The sequence below is a fragment of the Pecten maximus genome, chromosome 3 (genome assembly GCF_902652985.1).
Source record: "Pecten maximus chromosome 3, xPecMax1.1, whole genome shotgun sequence".
Taxonomy (NCBI): Eukaryota; Metazoa; Mollusca; class Bivalvia; order Pectinida; family Pectinidae; genus Pecten; species Pecten maximus.
Genome location: NC_047017.1, coordinates 44,509,725 through 44,529,505, shown reverse-complemented (window position 1 = coordinate 44,529,505; position 19,781 = coordinate 44,509,725). Strand labels below are relative to the sequence as shown.

Genomic DNA, 19,781 nt, shown 5'->3' with positions numbered 1-19,781 from the left:
TGACGTTTAATGTTGGCGTGTCCTGCATTTCTGAAAATTCAGAAACGAGTACCTGTGAGTGTGACAACATTTACAATTTGATAATTTCGTATGGATCAAGAATGGGCCTAATACTGCAGTAATTTTGTGTTGACTACATTTTTTTTTAATTATAAAATAATACTCTCATCACTTGTGACGTTGATTTATTTTTCATTGTGGCATCTGTAAATAAATGCTAGCATTCAAAAGTTCTCTAGGCCGAAAGTAGGCCTAACTGGCAGTCATTGTTTAACCTACAACACCTGGAGCTATATGCCTATACACTGACCGAATCACTGTAAATTGTAGTATACAGCCTCATTAATGCAATTTGGTTTACTAACGACATATGGACAAATGCAACGCAGAATGTAAATATATGTCCGTGTGAGAATGTTAGAATGTATAGCCTCTTTCTGTAATGTGTTGTTAAATTAAGGTCCTTTTTCATGTGAAGATACAATCTTCAGCGATTACATGGGTTCTTTTTTTCCCCTAATTTTTTGCTCTCGCTGCTTAATTAATCACTACTTTTCACCAAGTGACAATTTCCCATGATGGCCAGAAAGAAATGTAGCATTGGCAGCAATATATGTACAGAAAGAAAAGTAGCATTGCCAGCAATACATGTACATACCTAAGATCGTGAAAGCTGTTATCATTTGGATCACTAGATCTGTATACGACACGTTCTCCTCCGCTACCGTAGTTTCCTGAGTAACTGGAGGATGGCACTGAGTTATGTACTTTGTCATATATCCTCTTGGATTTGTCATTCCCTAGGACAGCGTACGCTTCTGCAACCTCCGAGAACTTCTGTGCTGTATTTTTGTGGGCGCTGACATCAGGATGGTACTATACAAGGAAAGATCATTCTTTTTGAAAAAGAAAAACTATGCTGTAAAAAAACAATTTTGTCAATGACTTTCTATACTCTCTGGTAAATCTGTTGAGCTTGTATACTGCTTCCATTAAAATCATAACTACTAATAATTAAAGTATAATTACGTGACTTTCTAAGCTCACTATACATATATGACTTAATGATATCACAATGTAAACCATACCTTTTTAGATAACTTTACAAAAGCATTTTTTATATCATCATTTGAGGCATTCCTTTTAATTCCCAAGGTATCATAGTGAGTTGACATGGACCTGAAAGTAAAATTTTCAGAATACATCAATCAATACCATCAAATATAATACTTTAGTTTGAACCAATTAATGGCAATATATTTAGAAATTACTGAAGAATCTGATTTCCTTCAAACATTTTTCTCAGTCTCAGTCAATACTATTATTTTTAGTATCACAGCAATAAGCATAATCATGAAAACCATGAAAAAGAGTGCTTTTATAGTTATCTAATTTACAATTACCTTGTGAGAAACCATGTTGTATTAATATATAGATTCTTCCCCGGTCTAGTTAGACCAACAATTGGTGCCAGTGACTTCATGTCTCACTCATAGCAATAGGTACAGCTCACATCTGATGGACCCTGCAAAATATACTAATGTTAAAAAGCCATGGCAACAAAATCATATTTGCAGTTTTTGTATTTTCATGCATAATTAAATGACCCAGTGTAAGTAATATTATATAGTTCTATATTTATGGAACAAGAATCAGTGTCAGCAAACCCAAAACATTATTTGTTCATGAACCTTGAATCCCTCAGAGCATTCTATAACATATATTGTATTCCTGAACAACTGCAGTGGTATAAAACAAAGCCAGCTACAACAAGAGGTGAAACAATTAAGATCCCCTTCCAATCGATTTTTCAAAAATGAATATAAAATATAAGCTTGTATCAATATATTGACATGTATAGTATATTATAAGGAGTACAGATTAAAGTACAATTTCATGAAAGAATTTTGACATGATAAAAAAGTAAACAAACTTGACTAAATTGTTCCTTTCAAAAGTTTTGACATTAACATTATAGGTGCAGCTACAACATGTTCAGGTAATTGGCTCAAGTTTCCTCTGGACCTGACACTATATGTCGGGTTTAGGGCCAGAGTGCACTATATATACAAGTATATATATAGCTTCTATATGAAAACGTGGAGTTCGAATTCTCCGACACTGTTTGGTGTCACTAAGATTTTGGTGCAAACACAATAAAATCGGGCGTGACATAACATATTTTTTACACCTACCTTATATATATGGATAAATGAGATATTTACTTACCCAAAAACGCCTATCTATCAGTGTTTTATTCTGTCTGTTGATGTTATTGTGTTTGCATCTAAATCTTAGCGACACCAAACAGTGTTGGAGAATTCCACGTTTTCATATAGTAGGGTGCTCTGGCCCTACACCAGACATGACAATTGTGGTGTCAGCTAGCTGAGCCAGGGGAAACTTGGACGAGCAAATTAAGATCAAAGCTCTGGTCCCCGTTCCTGCCTTCCAATCACTATGATTCACTCCAGCAAAGCGAGAGATAAAGGATCTGTACCAGTGAGTTTAGATATATACATGTATTAATAAAAAAAACAGCATGGCAAAAAATGCTAAACAGTACGTATATCCAGCAAGTATATGATATGCAGACAAAGAGCAGGTGATTTTAATTTCATTTGAATGAATTAAAAGTGATATTACAGACACAGGCACATGTGTTGGTAGAGTGATCCCCGATCTGGCAGAGGTTAGAGCAGCTAGCTAAAGACAACCCAACTTATGTTAGCCTTTAGCAGCTTACAGCTTAGCCTGAGTTTCCTCTGGCCCTAGCGCTAGCTGACACCATGTCTGGAAATGTAACTGTCAGGACCAGGTTTATTTATTCATTGAACAGGTTTTACAACTGCTATTACAGCCTTTCAGCTGACAGGTCCAGAGGAAACTCAGGCTACTTAAAGCTAGGTTTTGCCTAAAAATTATATAAATATATTAGGCTACTAGCCTAATATATTTATATAATTTTTAGGCAAAACCTAGCTTTAAGTAGCCTGATTTTCCCTTGGCCTTGACACCATGCTTAACCTCTGTCCTGTGGTGTACGCTATTATGTTTATTTATTCCATACACTCTGTATGAGTGCTTTCAGAAATGTGACTTGTGATGTTTCCGCACTTGATATATTACGCTTTGTGTCTCGTAATATTTTGTCTCAAGTTTTTATTTTATTCTTCTGTATTTCAATTTAAATCTAAGCTAATATGTGGCTATTATCATATCTAACTAGTGGTGTGATATATTTATGTTGTTTGTATATCTGTTTTAAGTCATGTTTGTCGAAATACAAGCTCTTTCGAGCTTATGGTGTGTATACTCGACGTAAGATAATTATATAAAGTTTCTTGTATCTCATGTCCTGCAGACATGGTCAGTTATGGCAGAGACATATATACAGATATATGTCTCTGGTTATGGTGTGGTGGTCAGAGGAAATTCGGGATAATATTAAGCGTTCCCTACAACGTCTTGCAGTGACATTTTGTTGTTATTAATGAACATTTATTACGGCAAAATATGCTAAATCATGTTAGCAGCTAACTGGAAGACAATCCGACTTACCATTTGTTGTCAAAACACAGTCGACAGACATCTCAGAGGTTATCATGTAATAGTCAGTGTCAAAAATACGCTTTCACGCTTGTCGGCTTTCTTTTGCTGTATCTAACAAACATTGTAGAGACTTGCAGTCAACTAGCAATTGATTAAGGAAGCACACACGTTATATTTGCGTTATTTCGGAAAATTTTCAATTATCTTTGGCTCACTTTTCTGACTGAATAAACGAAAAGAATCAATATTTACAGAGACATATACGTCACTTATGCCTGTATAACCAGAAACGGAAATACAGGCTTAGAATCTATACGTAAACATATTGTACAGTTGTTGGTCCTCTAACAGTGAGTGGCAGGAACTTACATGATGCAATTTTGCGCTTTTATTTGTACTAAATAATATAGACTATTATATGCTGTTTTGCTTTGTGAGTTATCTTTCGAAAAGAATATTTAATATTGTTTTTTTTTGCTGATATATTACAAAATGCCTTAAGATATTTTTGTTGTATAACATTTTTAAAGTCTCAAAAACGTTTGTTATCAACGGCGTATACCGTTAAAGCGTGTGTTTGACTTAGACGTAAACAAGGTGACACCAGCCATTCTCCCAGCAGAAGGAGGATGTACAAGTGTATAGGTAATGTTTTGCTTTCACCAGATGATCAATTTGTAGATTTTGCCAGGGTGGATCTGCTTACGTGATCTTACAGTATATCTCTATAACGTGAAATATATTTTATGACCAGCGGTTTATCGGTATACCAAGGCCATGTATCAAATAGCGAGGGTCACGATACGTCAACTTGATTGTTAAATATCGTTCTTATTTTATCTGTGATGTTAATGTAGCTTGATAGATCACTTAATGAAATTATTATGAAGATACACGTTTATTTGTACATGAAGCTAAGTACTGAGATAAATCACCAACAATGACTGATGAACTGCATGACTATCAACATTTTAATTTGTACATGTGTAATTTTCTGATTTTGTTTAATTTAGTATACATGTACATAACAAGATGGTAGGAGTGGGGCCATGAGGATATATAATGGAGCTGCAACTCTCCTGGCGAGACATTGCAGGTCATGGCAATACTACTGCGGATTCAAAACGAGGTACACTTCTAATTTAATTACATGTCACAGGATACTTACACTTATATATTATTACAACAGTCACAGGATACTTATACACATACACTTATATATTACAACAGTCACAGGATACTTATACACATGTAGTAGGAGTGGAAAAATGCACGGCCAGACCGGGGTTCGAACCCGGGACCTCCGAACACTAGCCGGATGCTCTACCAATTGAGCTACCTGGTCGCCGATGATCGACCCGGTCCAGTTCCCGCTACAATCTTCCCTCCTATTTTTTTAAGTCTTCGACCCCGAAGACTTCACAGCTCACAACACAGGTTTGGGTATATCTCCTTGTCAAGTATTCACCTCACTTGAAACAAGGTTTGGTCACAGGCACCAAATGTAGTAGGAGTGGAAAAATGTAGCGGCCAGACCGGAGTTCGAACCCGGGACCCTCCGAACACTAGCCGGATGCTCTACCAATTGAGCTACCTGGTCGCCGATGATCGATCCGGTCCAGTTCCGCTACACACATACACTTATAAATTACAACAGTCACAGGGTACTGACACATACACTTATAAATTACAACAGGCACAGGATACTTATACACATACACTTATAAATTACACCAGTCACAGGATACTTATACACATACACTTATAAATTACAACAAATTACAACAGTCACAGGGTACTTATACATACACTAAATAGATTTCAACAGGCACAGGATACTTACACTTATAAATTACAACAGTCAGAGGGTACTTACACATACACTTATAAATTACACTAGTCACAGGGTACTGACACATACACTTATAAATTACACTAGTCACAGGGTACTGACACATACACTTATAAAACACTTATAAATTACAACAGGCACAGGATACTTATACACATACACTTATAAATTACAACAGGCACAGGGTACTTACACATACACTTATAAAACACTTATAAATTACAACAGGCACAGGGTACTTACACATACACTTATAAATTACAACAGTCACATGGTACTTACACATACACTTATAAAACACTTATAAATTACACTAGTCACAGGGTACTGACACATACACTTATAAATTACACTAGTCACAGAATACTGATACATACATACACTTATAAATTACAACAGTCACAGCTAGGGTAATTAAACATTACACTTATAGATTACACAAGTCACAGAATACTTATACACATACACTTATAAATTACAACAGTTACAAAACTTACACATACACTTATAAATTTTATTATGCCAGTTATAGGGTACTTACACATACATATATATATATATACTCCTGTCTTTGAAATTCAAGTTTTAATTAAATCATGGTCTTTGATATTGAAAAGTCCTTGAATGTGCCATTCAGTGACAGTTTTGATAGGCAGAGAGATGAGTGTTGGAGGATGTACTTTCCATTACAATTCAAACAGATAGAGGATATATCTGACAGTGTCTTCAGTAATACCAGATATTTTTCACGAGTGGAGCTAATATTTTGATATATTTCACAAGTGTGCAGCTGTTAGATATTATGTTTATCACATTTTTTAGATTTTCATAGCAATTAAAATCTACCGGGTCAGCTTTTAATTTCTCCATGGTCGTTTGTAAGTAGTGTTTTAATTGGTCAATCAGAAAAAGTAATATTTTTCACTTGCAAATTTCCCTTTTATAGATTTAATTGTTTTCATTATTTCAATTGTAAAAATATAATGAATAGATGTACCCTTCTGTTTAAAGTAACATTTAGATGATATGGGGCATTAACATTGAAATCATATATAGTTGACAATTTTCAGAAATTTCCATTCTGGAGATTAAGTGTGTTGAAATTTAGATTTCATTTGGACATATTAATGTGTTGAAGCATGTTCCTACCCTGGTAGTACATCCATGAAATTAAGATTTACATGTAGTTGTGGACTCTTTGGAATGTTGAAGTTATGAATACATGTAATTTAACATAAAAATCTCACTAATATTATAATTTAAAGATTGAAAATACATGTAGTTTCCATAATAATATTGGTTTTGCCAGAAGATTGGATGGGTCTAGAATCATCTTATAGTTTTAAAATGTAGTTTCCCTTATAATATTGTTTTTGCCAAGGATTGGATGGGTCTATAATGATTAAATTGTCTTATAATTTTGCAATGTGGCATTGAAAATCCTTGAATCCTGGCCATGGCTTAGCTGTTGTCGTGTTAAGTCCTTGAATTCATGGCCTAGCTGTTGTCTTGTTAATTAAAGTCCTTTAATTTGCAATTCAGTGTTTCATGTGTGAAATTGGAATAGGGAAAACATATGTTTCAATTCATGTTGAAAGATTGTCATTGAATTTAAAAGTTGCAGTTTGCAGTAAATATGAATATGCAAATTAAATGGGCAAACATGTGAACATTTTGAAGCAATGGGCATAGCAAATTTGTTAATGAAAAAAAAATAAGAAAAAAATATTGTTCTGTAATGAACATTTCCCTGGAAAAAAATCATTTGGGTCAATGAAAAACCTTTGAAAAGACATCAGATTTGGTTTGACCAAATGTAAATCCAATTCCTGCATCATGACTCAGATCAGTGCATCATCATGATCAGCATGTAGAGAATTAGTGACTCGATTAAAAAAAAAAAAACATAAAAAAAAACACACACACACAAACAAAACACATTTAATCTACATTTTATTTACTGTTCAGAGTGAAATATCCCTACATAGTCATGTGGGAAATGGGAGTTAAAATCATACTCTACTCCTCAAGTAAAGAGATTTAACTTCAACTGATACAGAGATTTAAATGAAGAATATACATGTAGCTTCCTTATATATGTTGAGTGGTCTAGTTCAATCATTTCAAGACTTTTTTTTCTCAAATGCAACTTTAAAGTTAATATGTTATTAAGCATTTTAATGATTTGCAAGACATATATTATCATTATTTTTATTTTGTCATATACATGTATTAATATTGTATGCTACAGATCCTCAAGTTGTTACTATGAAACACTGGGAATAAAGAAATCTGCTACTCAACAGGAAATCAAGAGTGCCTACATACAGTTATCCAAAAAGGTAAAAAACAGTATAACTTTGTCACTAATTGTTAGCTCAGCTGCCCGAGGGGCAAGTGAGCTTATGCCCAAACACCTAATATTGGGCCTGTAGCATGCTGGGGTGAAGGGCTACCAAGTTTGTTCAAATGAATAACGTTGACCTTCATTCAAGGTCACAGGGGTCAAAAAGGCTAAAATCTTTAAACAACTTCTTCTCAATAACCAAGAGTCCCAGGGAGTTGATTTTGGGTCTGTATATATATGTAGCATGCTGGGATGAAGGGCCACCAAGTTTGTTGAAATGAATTACTTCGACCTTCATTCAAGGTGAAAAGGGTCAAAAAGGCTAAAATCTTTAAAACGACTTCTTCTCAATAACTGAGAGTCCCAGGGAGTTGATATTAGGTCGGAAGCATTCTGGGATGAAGGGCTACCAAGTTTGTTCAAATGAATGACACTGACACACATTCAAGATCACGTCGGTCAAGTATGCTTAAATCTTTAATGACTTCTGATTAGCCAAAGTGCCGAGAGACATTATATTGGCCCTGTAACATGCTTTCAAATAACTGCGGGATTCATATGTGAAAAGATCACTGCATTGCAGGTGAGCGATTCGATTTGGGTCCTTAATTGTTTAGTATAAGGTATACAACCATAATGATTTATTTTAATTGTTTTAATTAGATGATTAATATTTCAGAAAATTGATACCTGTTTGATAAAGATAAATATATGCCCTTTTAAAAATTCTTGTTGACATCTGATATGTACTACACTTTAATTTTCTTTTCACCATGCTCAGCACCACCCGGATGTCAGCACACACGCTAATGCACAGATGCAGTTCACTAAAGTTTCGGAGGCTTATCAAGTCCTTGGCAACCCGAAGTCCAGAAAGTCCTATGATAACAGTTATGTCTCCAACTCCAGCTTATTTACCAAAGCTCATCGACCTAATACCTCCTTTTGGGAAGAATTTGATAGTAGGTCGACATATTACAGGTACTGTTTAATTTCACTTTAACCTTCATCATGCTTCTTTAAGGTCATGAACATCAAAGTGGATTTTTATTTGTCCATTTTCAATCAACTTTATGCCAGCCCACCCATGCAGTTATGCTTGTAGTGGTGAATATTTGCAGTAAACTTTTTAATTTTAACCAGCTGAAAACCAAATACAATTTGAAATAAGCAAGTAATGCACCTTTAGATAGTATATCTAGATACATTATTGAAATTGATAATAATATTATAACTGCAATGGTATTGTGTCAAAATTACTTAGAGCATAATAACTTTTAAGTATGAGTACCCTACAGTGTATTAAGACACCCACACCAAACTCTAGACCAACAACTAGAATTTGTTTCCGCTTGTTTGATATTTTCTTTGACAGATACTGATAAAGAACCGTTATTTAGATGATATGTTACATAATCAAAATATTCCAGTCAAGTCCTTCTTATTTTTTTTATTTTTTTTTATTTTTTTTTACAATCTATTTATTTATTCCACAAAAACATAATGACCAAATTGGAGAACCTTGTCTTACACCAGTGGAAATTTAAAAAAAAAAAAAAAAAAAAGGAGAGAGAGAGTATTCAAATGTGTAGAATGGCAACATTTGTATTGCTCTGACATATCAGATAAAAAAAAACTGATTCTACTTCAAAGATCTGTTAATTTCAATTTTTTTAATGTAATTATTTTGTTGGTGCACAAGTTTGTTATTTTTCATATTGTCCCATTATTATTTCATTGGTATTTGAATGGATATCTACATGTAAGCAATGGCATGTTTACATTATTGTACATGTATATAAATTTCAGAGGTAACTGGAATTTTGAAATTGATTTTTTTTTATTGAATAAGGGATTATATAGTTAAGATACTTTTCTCTGTGTTTTCACTATAAAATGATTACCAGCATATTTTTGTCAGTTGAAATATATAGATGTCAAATGTTGCTGCATCATCAAATTTTAACAGTATCTATATATAAAAAGCTTGTGGATAAATTGACACCAACAAAATACATAGCGATATGCAAAATACTGCACATAAGAACAGACTTGCACTTGATGTTTATTAATAATCAATCAAACAACTAATACATCATCGTTTATTGTGATCCTTGCCAATTATTGAATTTCAGTAGTAATATAAGTGAAGAAGAATATTTTGATGTTCGTCGTGGGATAAAGTTTAAGCCGGAGGATGAGGAGACCATCACGACACCTTATAGGATGTTCATGGACATGTTGACAGTCATGACATTGTTGACCGTTGTCATTGTTGTCATCGCTCGACATAAAGAAAGGTTAGTTGAAATATATGATCTAAAGTCAACACAATTCACGGTCGCAAAACTATCAAAGCATTAGATTTGTATGTAGTACATGTGTTTTGAATTTATCTTTCAATCAGTTTACAAAACAGAAGTATCATTTATTTACATCCTTACCATATGTTTTATATCTCTTTGTATAATACCTAATATGGAATCTACATTACCTAAATAAATTTGTTGTGTATCGACTTGTTGGGTGAGATAAGTATAAATATATTAATCAGCATTTCCCAAGTTATAGTGTAACATATATTCACTGTTTGTTGCCTTTCAACTTTAAAAAAAGATATTGTATTTAATTTGCAATTTTTATAAATGAAAAGATATTTTAATATTGCATGTTTTTTTGGTTTTTTTTTGCAGTATCAATAACAACATTATATTACCACCATCTTCACATATAGAAGACATTGACGAAAATAAAAACAATGTATCTAGAGGTAAGATGGTCAGTTGATCAATTCTACAATAGTTACATGTATCCAAGTTGTATACTTGTCATACAGTTTATCATTCTTAGCTCATCTGGCCTAAGGGCCAAGTGAGCTGATGCTGTGGTGCAGCATTCAATCGTCTGTCATCCGTGTGACATCTGTCCAGTGTCGACGTTAAATTCTCAGAAAATTTAAGGGTTATAATAATATTTGTCTAAGACTGGTAGGTTCCTGGGATGAAGACAGACAACTTTGCAAAAAAGAAATTATCTTGACCCATATTCAAGGTCATTCAAGCCTAAGGAGCAAGATATATATTACTGGTAGTTCCCTGGGATGATACCGACATAAAAAAAAACCTTGATCTGTATTCAAGATCATAGTGATCAAATTTGTGAAAAGCCTCAATTGACTTCTACTGATTAACTAAAGGGACCCTAATGAAGATATTTGGATGGTAGGTTCCTGGGATAATGCCAACAAAGTATGACAGCAAAATTACCTTGAGGTCAGGGTCACAGGGGTTAAATTTGTTAATGAACAGAAACATGCTTTTGATTAACTGAAAAGCAGAGAATCAACAGAGAAGTGATTGTCTTAATCAGCTTTGAAAATTATTCTGTCATCTTATATAATGATTGGAAAAAATGGGAAAGATTACTGGTCTCAAGGTGATTTACAAACATGTTTAGAGGCTCCTGTTTTCAGAATCTTACGAGATACAAGTATATGTTTTCAATGCTGTTCCTCTTCATAGCTCCTCTGCATAGCTTTATTTGCCTTGTGATCACTTCTTATAGTCTTACTGATATCATATTAATTAACTACAATGTTATAGTAAACTTTTGGAATTTGATAGTTGTGTTGTCTGTAAGAGTTAATGCCCTTGGTTACTATAATTCAGATGTATAGTTGACACACATCTGTTTAAAGTCCCCTACAGTATCAGCTTTAATATGACAATAAAAATGAGAGACATTACCCAGGAATTCAAGTATAGATTCATTTATTTCTTTTTAGATACATCAAAGTCAATCAGTCACTATATGTAGCTATTCTCCCTGTTATTCAACTTTTCAATCTTAGTGCTGGTTCTATTTCTGCCTTTCATTTAGTTCCTTATATTTCTTGTTCTTTCTTTCTTAAAAACAGTACATATCACAACTATAAGTAGTTACACAATAGATCATTAAGATAATATTGTCTTAAACATAGTGTTGAATTTCAGATAATGACAAGAAATGTAATGAGTGTGTGTATGGAAAAAGAATTGAAAATGTATTATGTCCAGTACTGTTTAAAAAAGTTTTAAAAAATTGAAAAGAAAAATTGAAAAAAAAAATTGAAAATTAAAAAGCAGAAAATCATCAGAGAAGTGATTATCAGGTGAGCAATTCAGGACCATTGGACCTCTTGTTTGATGTTTAAAAAAAAAATAGTGTAAAATTGTTACTTGATGTCACAACATACTCTAAACTTGGACTTCCCTCAATCACAGCGAATAGCAAGGTAGTCAATAAAGTTATGTTCAAGAGATCACAAATATTGGTGTAGTATAACTAAACATTGATTTAGTATCATTTAGAGGTAGTTATATCATTTGATCAAAAGTGCTGATATCTAAACTGAGGCCAAAGGCTGCATGGACACAACTTATATACAATGTAACTACATGTACCAGCATAAATATTGGAAGCATGTTAAGGAATACTGCTGTATTTTGTTCTGTTCTAGAAAACTGTATTACTCCACAAATACAAATAAATATGATCTGAATCTTTCAAGAAGACATCGAAAGACTCCACGAAGTGATTTAAAATTCACTCAGTTAAGGACACTACATTTGTATAGCATTGTTCAGTGATTGTTATAAAATGACCTTGTCTGTATCCATGTTAAAAGAATATTTTAAAAGCTTGGAAGTGTTTTATGTTATTATCAACATCTGCTGAACAAACCGTTTATATTAATTTCAGAAAGGGCAAAACAGTTGAAGTACTTAAATACTGTACAGCACAGTGAAGGTAAGAGATCCTTGGGTAGGACAAACTCATTTAATTATAAGGCATCCTCATACCTGACTACCATATGAGGGTTTTTTAATCTGTTAAAAGATAAACCATTTCAATGAAAACTTCATTGTTGAGAGTTGAGCCATATGACTTAAAGCAGGATGGTTTGATGGGTATACCTGGCATCCAATGGGCCTCCATCTCTTACCTGATATTGTTTATAGTGATTTGTCTTTGTCTTTATAAAAAAAACTATCAGCCAAACATCATGCCTCTTGGCTTTTACTTGGGTTAATCAGAAGATGTTGCTTTGATTTTTAAACAAATTTGACCCCTGTGACCTTGAATATGGGTCATGGTCATTTCTTTTTTGCAAACATCCCAGAAACCCAATGTCTGTTGGTGAAGTTCAGTTAAAAAGACTACCAGCTGCCATTTTAATGTCGTTTAATGAACTTACCTTCAAACATTGAAAGTTTATAAAATGTATTGATCCCTGGGCTTACCCGGTACAATCTACGATAAATAAATACATAAATTGTCCTGATACATACAGTCTCCCTGATACATACAGTCTCCTGATACATACAGTCTCCCGATACATACAGTCTCCCGATACATAGTCTCCCGATACATACAGTAACCTGATACATACAGTCTCCCGATACATACAGTCACCTGATACATACAGTCACCTGATACATACAGTCACCTGATACATACAGTCTCCCGATACATACAGTAACCTGATACATACAGTCTCCCGATACATAGTCTCCCGATACATACAGTCACCTGATACATACAGTCTCCCGATACATACAGTCTCCCGATACATAGTCTTCCGATACATACAGTAACCTGATACATACAGTCTCCCGATACATACAGTCACCTGATACATACAGTCTCCCGATACATACCGTCACCTGATACATACAGTCACCTGATACATACAGTCACCTGATACATACAGTCTCCCGATACATACAGTAACCTGATACATACTGTCACCTGATACATACAGTCTCCCTGATAGTCTCCTGATACATACAGTCTCCCGATACATACAGTCTCCTGATACATACAGTAACCTGATACATACAGTCTCCTGATACATACAGTCACCTGATACATACAGTCTCCTGATACATACAGTCTCCTGATACATACAGTCTCCCGATACATACAGTCACCTGATACATAGTCTCCCAATACATATTGTAAAAATAGTCTCCTGATACATACAGTCTCCCTGATACATACAGTCTCCTGATACATACAGTCACCTGATACATACAGTCTCCTGATACATACAGTCTCCTGATACATACAGTCACCTGATACATAGTCACCTGATACATACAGTCACCTGATACATACAGTCTCCCGATACATACAGTCTCCCGATACATACAATCACCTGATACATACAGTCACCTGATACATACAGTCTCCCGATACATACAGTCTCCCAATACATACAGTCTCCCGATACATACAGTCTCCTGATACATAGTCACCCGATACATACAGTCACCTGATACATACAGTCTCCCGACACATACAGTCTCCCTGATACATACAGTCTCCTGATACATAGTCTCCTGATACATACAGTCACCCGATACATACAGTCACCTGATACATACAGTCTCCTGATACATACAGTCTCCCGATACATACAGTCAACCTGTTACATACTGTTACCTGATACATACAGTCACCTGATACATACAGTCTCCCGATACATAGTCTCCTGATACATACAGTCTCCCGATACATACAGTCTCCTGATACATACAGTCTCCCGATACATACAGTCACCTGATACATACAGTCACCTGATACATACAGTCACCTGATACATACAGTCTCCTGATACATACTGTCACCTGATACATACAGTCTCCTGATACATACAGTCACCTGATACATACAGTCTCCTTATACATACAGTCACCTGATACATACAGTCTCCCTGATAGTCTCCTGATACATACAGTCTCCCGATACATACAGTCTCCTGATACATACAGTAACCTGATACATACAGTCTCCTGATACATACAGTCACCTGATACATACAGTCTCCTGATACATACAGTCTCCTGATACATACAGTCTCCCGATACATACAGTCACCTGATACATACAGTCTCCCGATACATATTGTCAAAATAGTCTCCTGATACATACAGTCTCCCTGATACATACAGTCTCCTGATACATACAGTCACCTGATACATACAGTCACCTGATACATACAGTCTCCCGATACATACAGTCTCCCGATACATACAATCACCTGATACATACAGTCACCTGATACATACAGTCTCCCGATACATACAGTCTCCCAATACATACAGTCTCCCGATACATACAGTCTCCTGATACATAGTCACCTGATACATACAGTCACCTGATACATACAGTCTCCCGATACATACAGTCTCCCGACACATACAGTCTCCCGACACATACAGTCTCCCTGATACATACAATCTCCCGACACATACAGTCTCCCTGATACATACAGTCTCCTGATACATAGTCTCCTGATACATACAGTCACCTGATACATACAGTCTCCTGATACATACAGTCTCCCGATACATACAGTCAACCTGTTACATACTGTCACCTGATACATACAGTCACCTGATACATACAGTCTCCCGATACATAGTCTCCTGATACATACAGTCTCCCGATACATACAGTCTCCTGATACATACAGTCTCCCGATACATATTGTAAAAATAGTCTCCTGATACATACAGTCTCCCTGATACATACAGTCACCTGATACATACAGTCACCTGATACATACAGTCACCTGATACATACAGTCTCCCTGATAGTCTCCTGATACATACAGTCTCCCGATACATACAGTCTCTTGATACATACAGTAACCTGATACATACAGTCTCCTGATACATACAGTCACCTGATACATACAGTCTCCTGATACATACAGTCTCCTGATACATACAGTCTCCCGATACATACAGTCACCTGATACATACAGTCTCCCGATACATATTGTAAAAATAGTCTCCTGATACATACAGTCTCCCTGATACATACAGTCTCCTGATACATACAGTCACCTGATACATACAGTCTCCTGATACATACAGTCTCCCGATACATACAGTCAACCTGTTACATACTGTCACCTGATACATACAGTCACCTGATACATACAGTCTCCCGATACATAGTCTCCTGATACATACAGTCTCCCGATACATACAGTCTCCTGATACATACAGTCTCCCGATACATATTGTAAAAATAGTCTCCTGATACATACAGTCTCCCTGATACATGCAGTCTCCTGATACATACATACAGTCACCTGATACATACAGTCACCTGATACATACAGTCTCCCGATACATACAGTCACCTGATAATACAGTCACCTGATACATACAGTCTCCCGATACATACAGTCACCCGATACATACAGTCTCCCGATACATACAGTCTCCTGATACATACAGTCACCTGATACATACAGTCACCTGATACATACAGTCACCTGATACATACAGTCTCCCGATACATACAGTCACCTGATACATGTACATACAGTCACCTGATACATACAGTCTCCCGATACATACAGTCTCCCGATACATACAGTAACCTGATACATACAGTGTCCTGATACATACAGTCTCCTGATACATACAGTCACACGATACATACAGTCTCCCGATACATACAGTCACCCGATACATACAGTCATCTGATACATACAGTCACCCGATACATACAGTCACCCGATACATACAGTCTCCCGATACATACAGTCTCCTGATACATAGTCACCTGATACATACAGTCTCCCGATACATACAGTCTCCCGATACATACAGTGTCCTGATACATACAGTCTCCTGATACATACAGTCACCCGATACATACAGTCTCCCGATACATACAGTCACCCGATACATACAGTCACCCGATACATACAGTCACCCGATACATACAGTCTCCCGATACATACAGTCTCCTGATACATAGTCTCCCGATACATACAGTCTCCCGATACATACAGTCTCCCGATACATAGTCACCCGATACATACAGTCACCTGATACATACAGTCTCCCGATACATACAGTATCCCGATACATACAGTCTCCTGATACATACAGTCTCCCGATACATACAGTCACCTGATACATACAGTCACCTGATACATACAGTCTCCCGATACATACAGTCTCCCGATACATACAGTCATCTGATACATACAGTCACCCGATACATACAGTCACCCGATACATACAGTCACCCGATACATACAGTCTCCCGATACATACAGTCTCCTGATACATACAGTCACCCGATACATACAGTCACCTGATACATAGTCTCCCGATACATACAGTCACCTGATACATACAGTCTCCCTGATACATACAGTCTCCCGATACATACAGTCTCCCTGATAGAAACTTTGCTTCCCTAATCCATTTTAGGAACTGGAGTATGTGATAATGAACTATCAAGACAATGAAGTTATCTACATGATCATTGTATAATTACAAATTTGTGCAATTTTTCCTTCCTATCGGTTTATAATTGAGGATTTTTTACATAAGTTTTTTTTGTTTTTACAGACATGGAACTAGATAATCAATAATTAACAGGAAGACAACATTTGGATTATTGGTAAAGGTAAGTTATTTAAAATGATGATTTATATTGTTAACTGTGTAGTTTATTATGAATTTAGTTGACATCATTTCAGAATTAATTTGACATGTCATCATCAAACACTTATGTTGTGTACCTATACCTGTTTTTTTTGTTATTTTTTATCCACCTACCAGTGTTTTTATACCTATGAAGCTGTCAGAAATCAACTCCTAGATAATCATGCCTGGCTACCCCCTATTTCTAGCCCTGGCCTTTTAAATTTCTGTGGAAAAATGAAACCCATGTCATATATTTTCCTGTCTGTCAACTTTAATACAGTTACTAGTTTATACATGTTATGATGTACAGTACCGTATGGTTACTCTGTGTGTAGGTGATGTACAGTACCGTATGGTTACTCTGTGTGTAGGTGATGTACAGTACCGTATGGTTACTCTGTGTGTAGGTGATGTACAGTACCGTATGGTTACTCTGTGTGTAGGTGATGTACAGTACCGTATAGTTACTCTGTGTGTAGGTGATGTACAGTACTGTATAGTTACTCTGTGTGTAGGTGATGTACAGTACTGTATAGTTACTCTGTGTGTAGGTGATGTACAGTACTGTATAGTTACTCTGTGTGTAGGTGATGTACAGTACTGTATAGTTACTCTGTGTGTAGGTGATGTACAGTACTGTATGGTTACTCTGTGTGTAGGTGATGTACAGTACCGTATGGTTACTCTGTGTGTAGGTGATGTACAGTACCGTATAGTTACTCTGTGTGTAGGTGATGTACAGTACCGTATAGTTACTCTGTGTGTAGGTGATGTACAGTACCGTATGGTTACTCTGTGTGTAGGTGATGTACAGTACCGTATGGTTACTCTGTGTGTAGGTGATGTACAGTACCGTATGGTTACTCTGTGTGTAGGTGATGTACAGTACCGTATGGTTACTCTGTGTGTAGGTGATGTACAGTACCGTATGGTTACTCTGTGTAGGTGATGTACAGTACCGTATGGTTACTCTGTGTGTAGGTGATGTACATTACCGTATGGTTACTCTGTGTGTAGGTGATGTACATTACCGTATGGTTACTCTGTGTGTAGGTGATGTACAGTACCGTATGGTTACTCTGTGTGTAGGTGATGTACAGTACCGTATAGTTACTCTGTGTGTAGGTGATGTACAGTACTGTATAGTTACTCTGTGTGTAGGTGATGTACAGTACCGTATAGTTACTCTGTGTGTAGGTGATGTACAGTACCGTATGGTTACTCTGTGTGTAGGTGATGTACAGTACCGTATAGTTACTCTGTGTGTAGGAGAGTAAGAATAATGTGGCTCTATGAACGTTACTTTTTGACATAATGTGTTCTCTGTTTTTCTATTTCAGAGTTGGGATTTGTTTTTAATTCTTCATCAATATGATGACTTCCAGAAGAACTAGAAGTTGTCTATATTGAAGGTGGACTATTTGATGGACACTGGAACTGTCAAGTGATGAAAAATATATAAACTGTAGGTCTCAAGACTCATAGTAATGTTATATAGATGTCACAGACTCCAAGGTTTTGTAGACTTAATGTCAGATACCTGTTTTTATAGCTGTATACAAATGTAAATGTCACAGCTGAAGATATCAGAAATTAATAGACTAAAAAATGTCACAGATACATCGGTAAATTTTTACTGTCTTATTATACAAAGTCAGAGGTTTATGATATTTTGATAAACAATGTTGATGATGTACATAAGTGTAAATATTACATTATCATGAAGATAATTTTATCTGGTGATGAGGTAATTAAAGTTGTTTGTTTTTATCCAGTTTTATATTGATGCTTTATGAAAAATAATCAGTTGCATATTACACAAACCACGGTGAGTTGGAGTGCTTTTAAAACACTGGTACCTGTACAGACATTTATATATCCAATGTTTGTGTAAAGTTTCAAGTGATCTGTCATTTCAATATTGTGAAGATGAATGGGACCAAGGGCCCAAAAGAGAAAATGCTTTTTTAAGGTTCAACATGCCACCTAAGAATCTGAAATGGAGTGCCATGGATTCAGTAATACTGCAGAAATTTAACTAAAATTCACATGCTAAGAAAACAATATCCATATCCAAAAAGCAGAAGTAGGACTTTAATAAAGTGCTCTTAATGTACATTAGGCAACAACATGCATGTCATAATGTCACACCAAAATAATACATATCCCAAGAACATGTCGGTCTATATTTTCAATTGGGACAATAATACATATCCCAAGAACATGTCAGTCTATATTTTCAATTGGGACAATAATACATATCCCAAGAACATGTCGGTCTATATTTTTATTGGGACCATCAACTTATAAAATGTATTGTAAATATTCAAATTTCAGGACACTTTAAAGTACTTTTATTTGAAACAATAGATTCCAACAAATCTACTGGCAAATGATAAACTATATTTCTACATGTTGTAATTGTATAAAAGAACTTATTGAGCCTAGTAATTTATAAGCAATATAAACTTTTTAGAGCATGGATCATACCTAAATAAAAAAGAAATTAACGAACATAAAAAAACAA

At 35.5% G+C, this 19,781-nt stretch overlaps 2 protein-coding genes across 4 annotated transcripts in view; one reads left to right on the top strand and one right to left on the bottom strand.

Moving 5' to 3' along the window:
• The window catches only part of LOC117324324 (chaperone protein dnaJ 1, mitochondrial-like), a 30,974-nt gene extending 27,285 nt beyond the window's left edge, over positions 1-3,689 (bottom strand). The window contains exons 1-4 of the mRNA XM_033880116.1: positions 3,562-3,689; positions 1,404-1,525; positions 1,089-1,179; positions 659-876 (exon numbers count right to left, since the gene is read on the bottom strand). Of these exons, the coding sequence (XP_033736007.1) occupies positions 659-876; positions 1,089-1,179; positions 1,404-1,483 (389 nt within the window). The 5' untranslated portion in view covers positions 1,484-1,525; positions 3,562-3,689. The remainder of the gene's footprint in view (positions 1-658; positions 877-1,088; positions 1,180-1,403; positions 1,526-3,561) is intronic.
• A 458-nt stretch (positions 3,690-4,147) lies between these two features.
• On the top strand, positions 4,148-19,024 carry LOC117324325 (dnaJ homolog subfamily C member 18-like). Of its 3 annotated transcripts, none has more exons than XM_033880117.1 (9): positions 4,148-4,193; positions 4,572-4,681; positions 7,656-7,746; positions 8,533-8,732; positions 9,887-10,051; positions 10,445-10,521; positions 12,492-12,539; positions 17,177-17,234; positions 18,595-19,024. In XM_033880117.1, exons 2-8 carry the CDS (start codon positions 4,602-4,604, stop codon positions 17,197-17,199), a joined length of 684 nt encoding a protein of 227 aa, XP_033736008.1. In that variant the 5' UTR covers positions 4,148-4,193; positions 4,572-4,601; the 3' UTR covers positions 17,200-17,234; positions 18,595-19,024. The 3 variants fall into 3 exon arrangements, with proteins under 3 accessions (XP_033736008.1, XP_033736009.1, XP_033736010.1); XM_033880118.1 differs by having other exon boundaries at positions 4,149-4,193; positions 9,890-10,051; XM_033880119.1 differs by lacking the exon at positions 12,492-12,539 and having other exon boundaries at positions 4,151-4,193.
• The last annotated feature ends 757 nt before the right edge of the window (positions 19,025-19,781 follow it).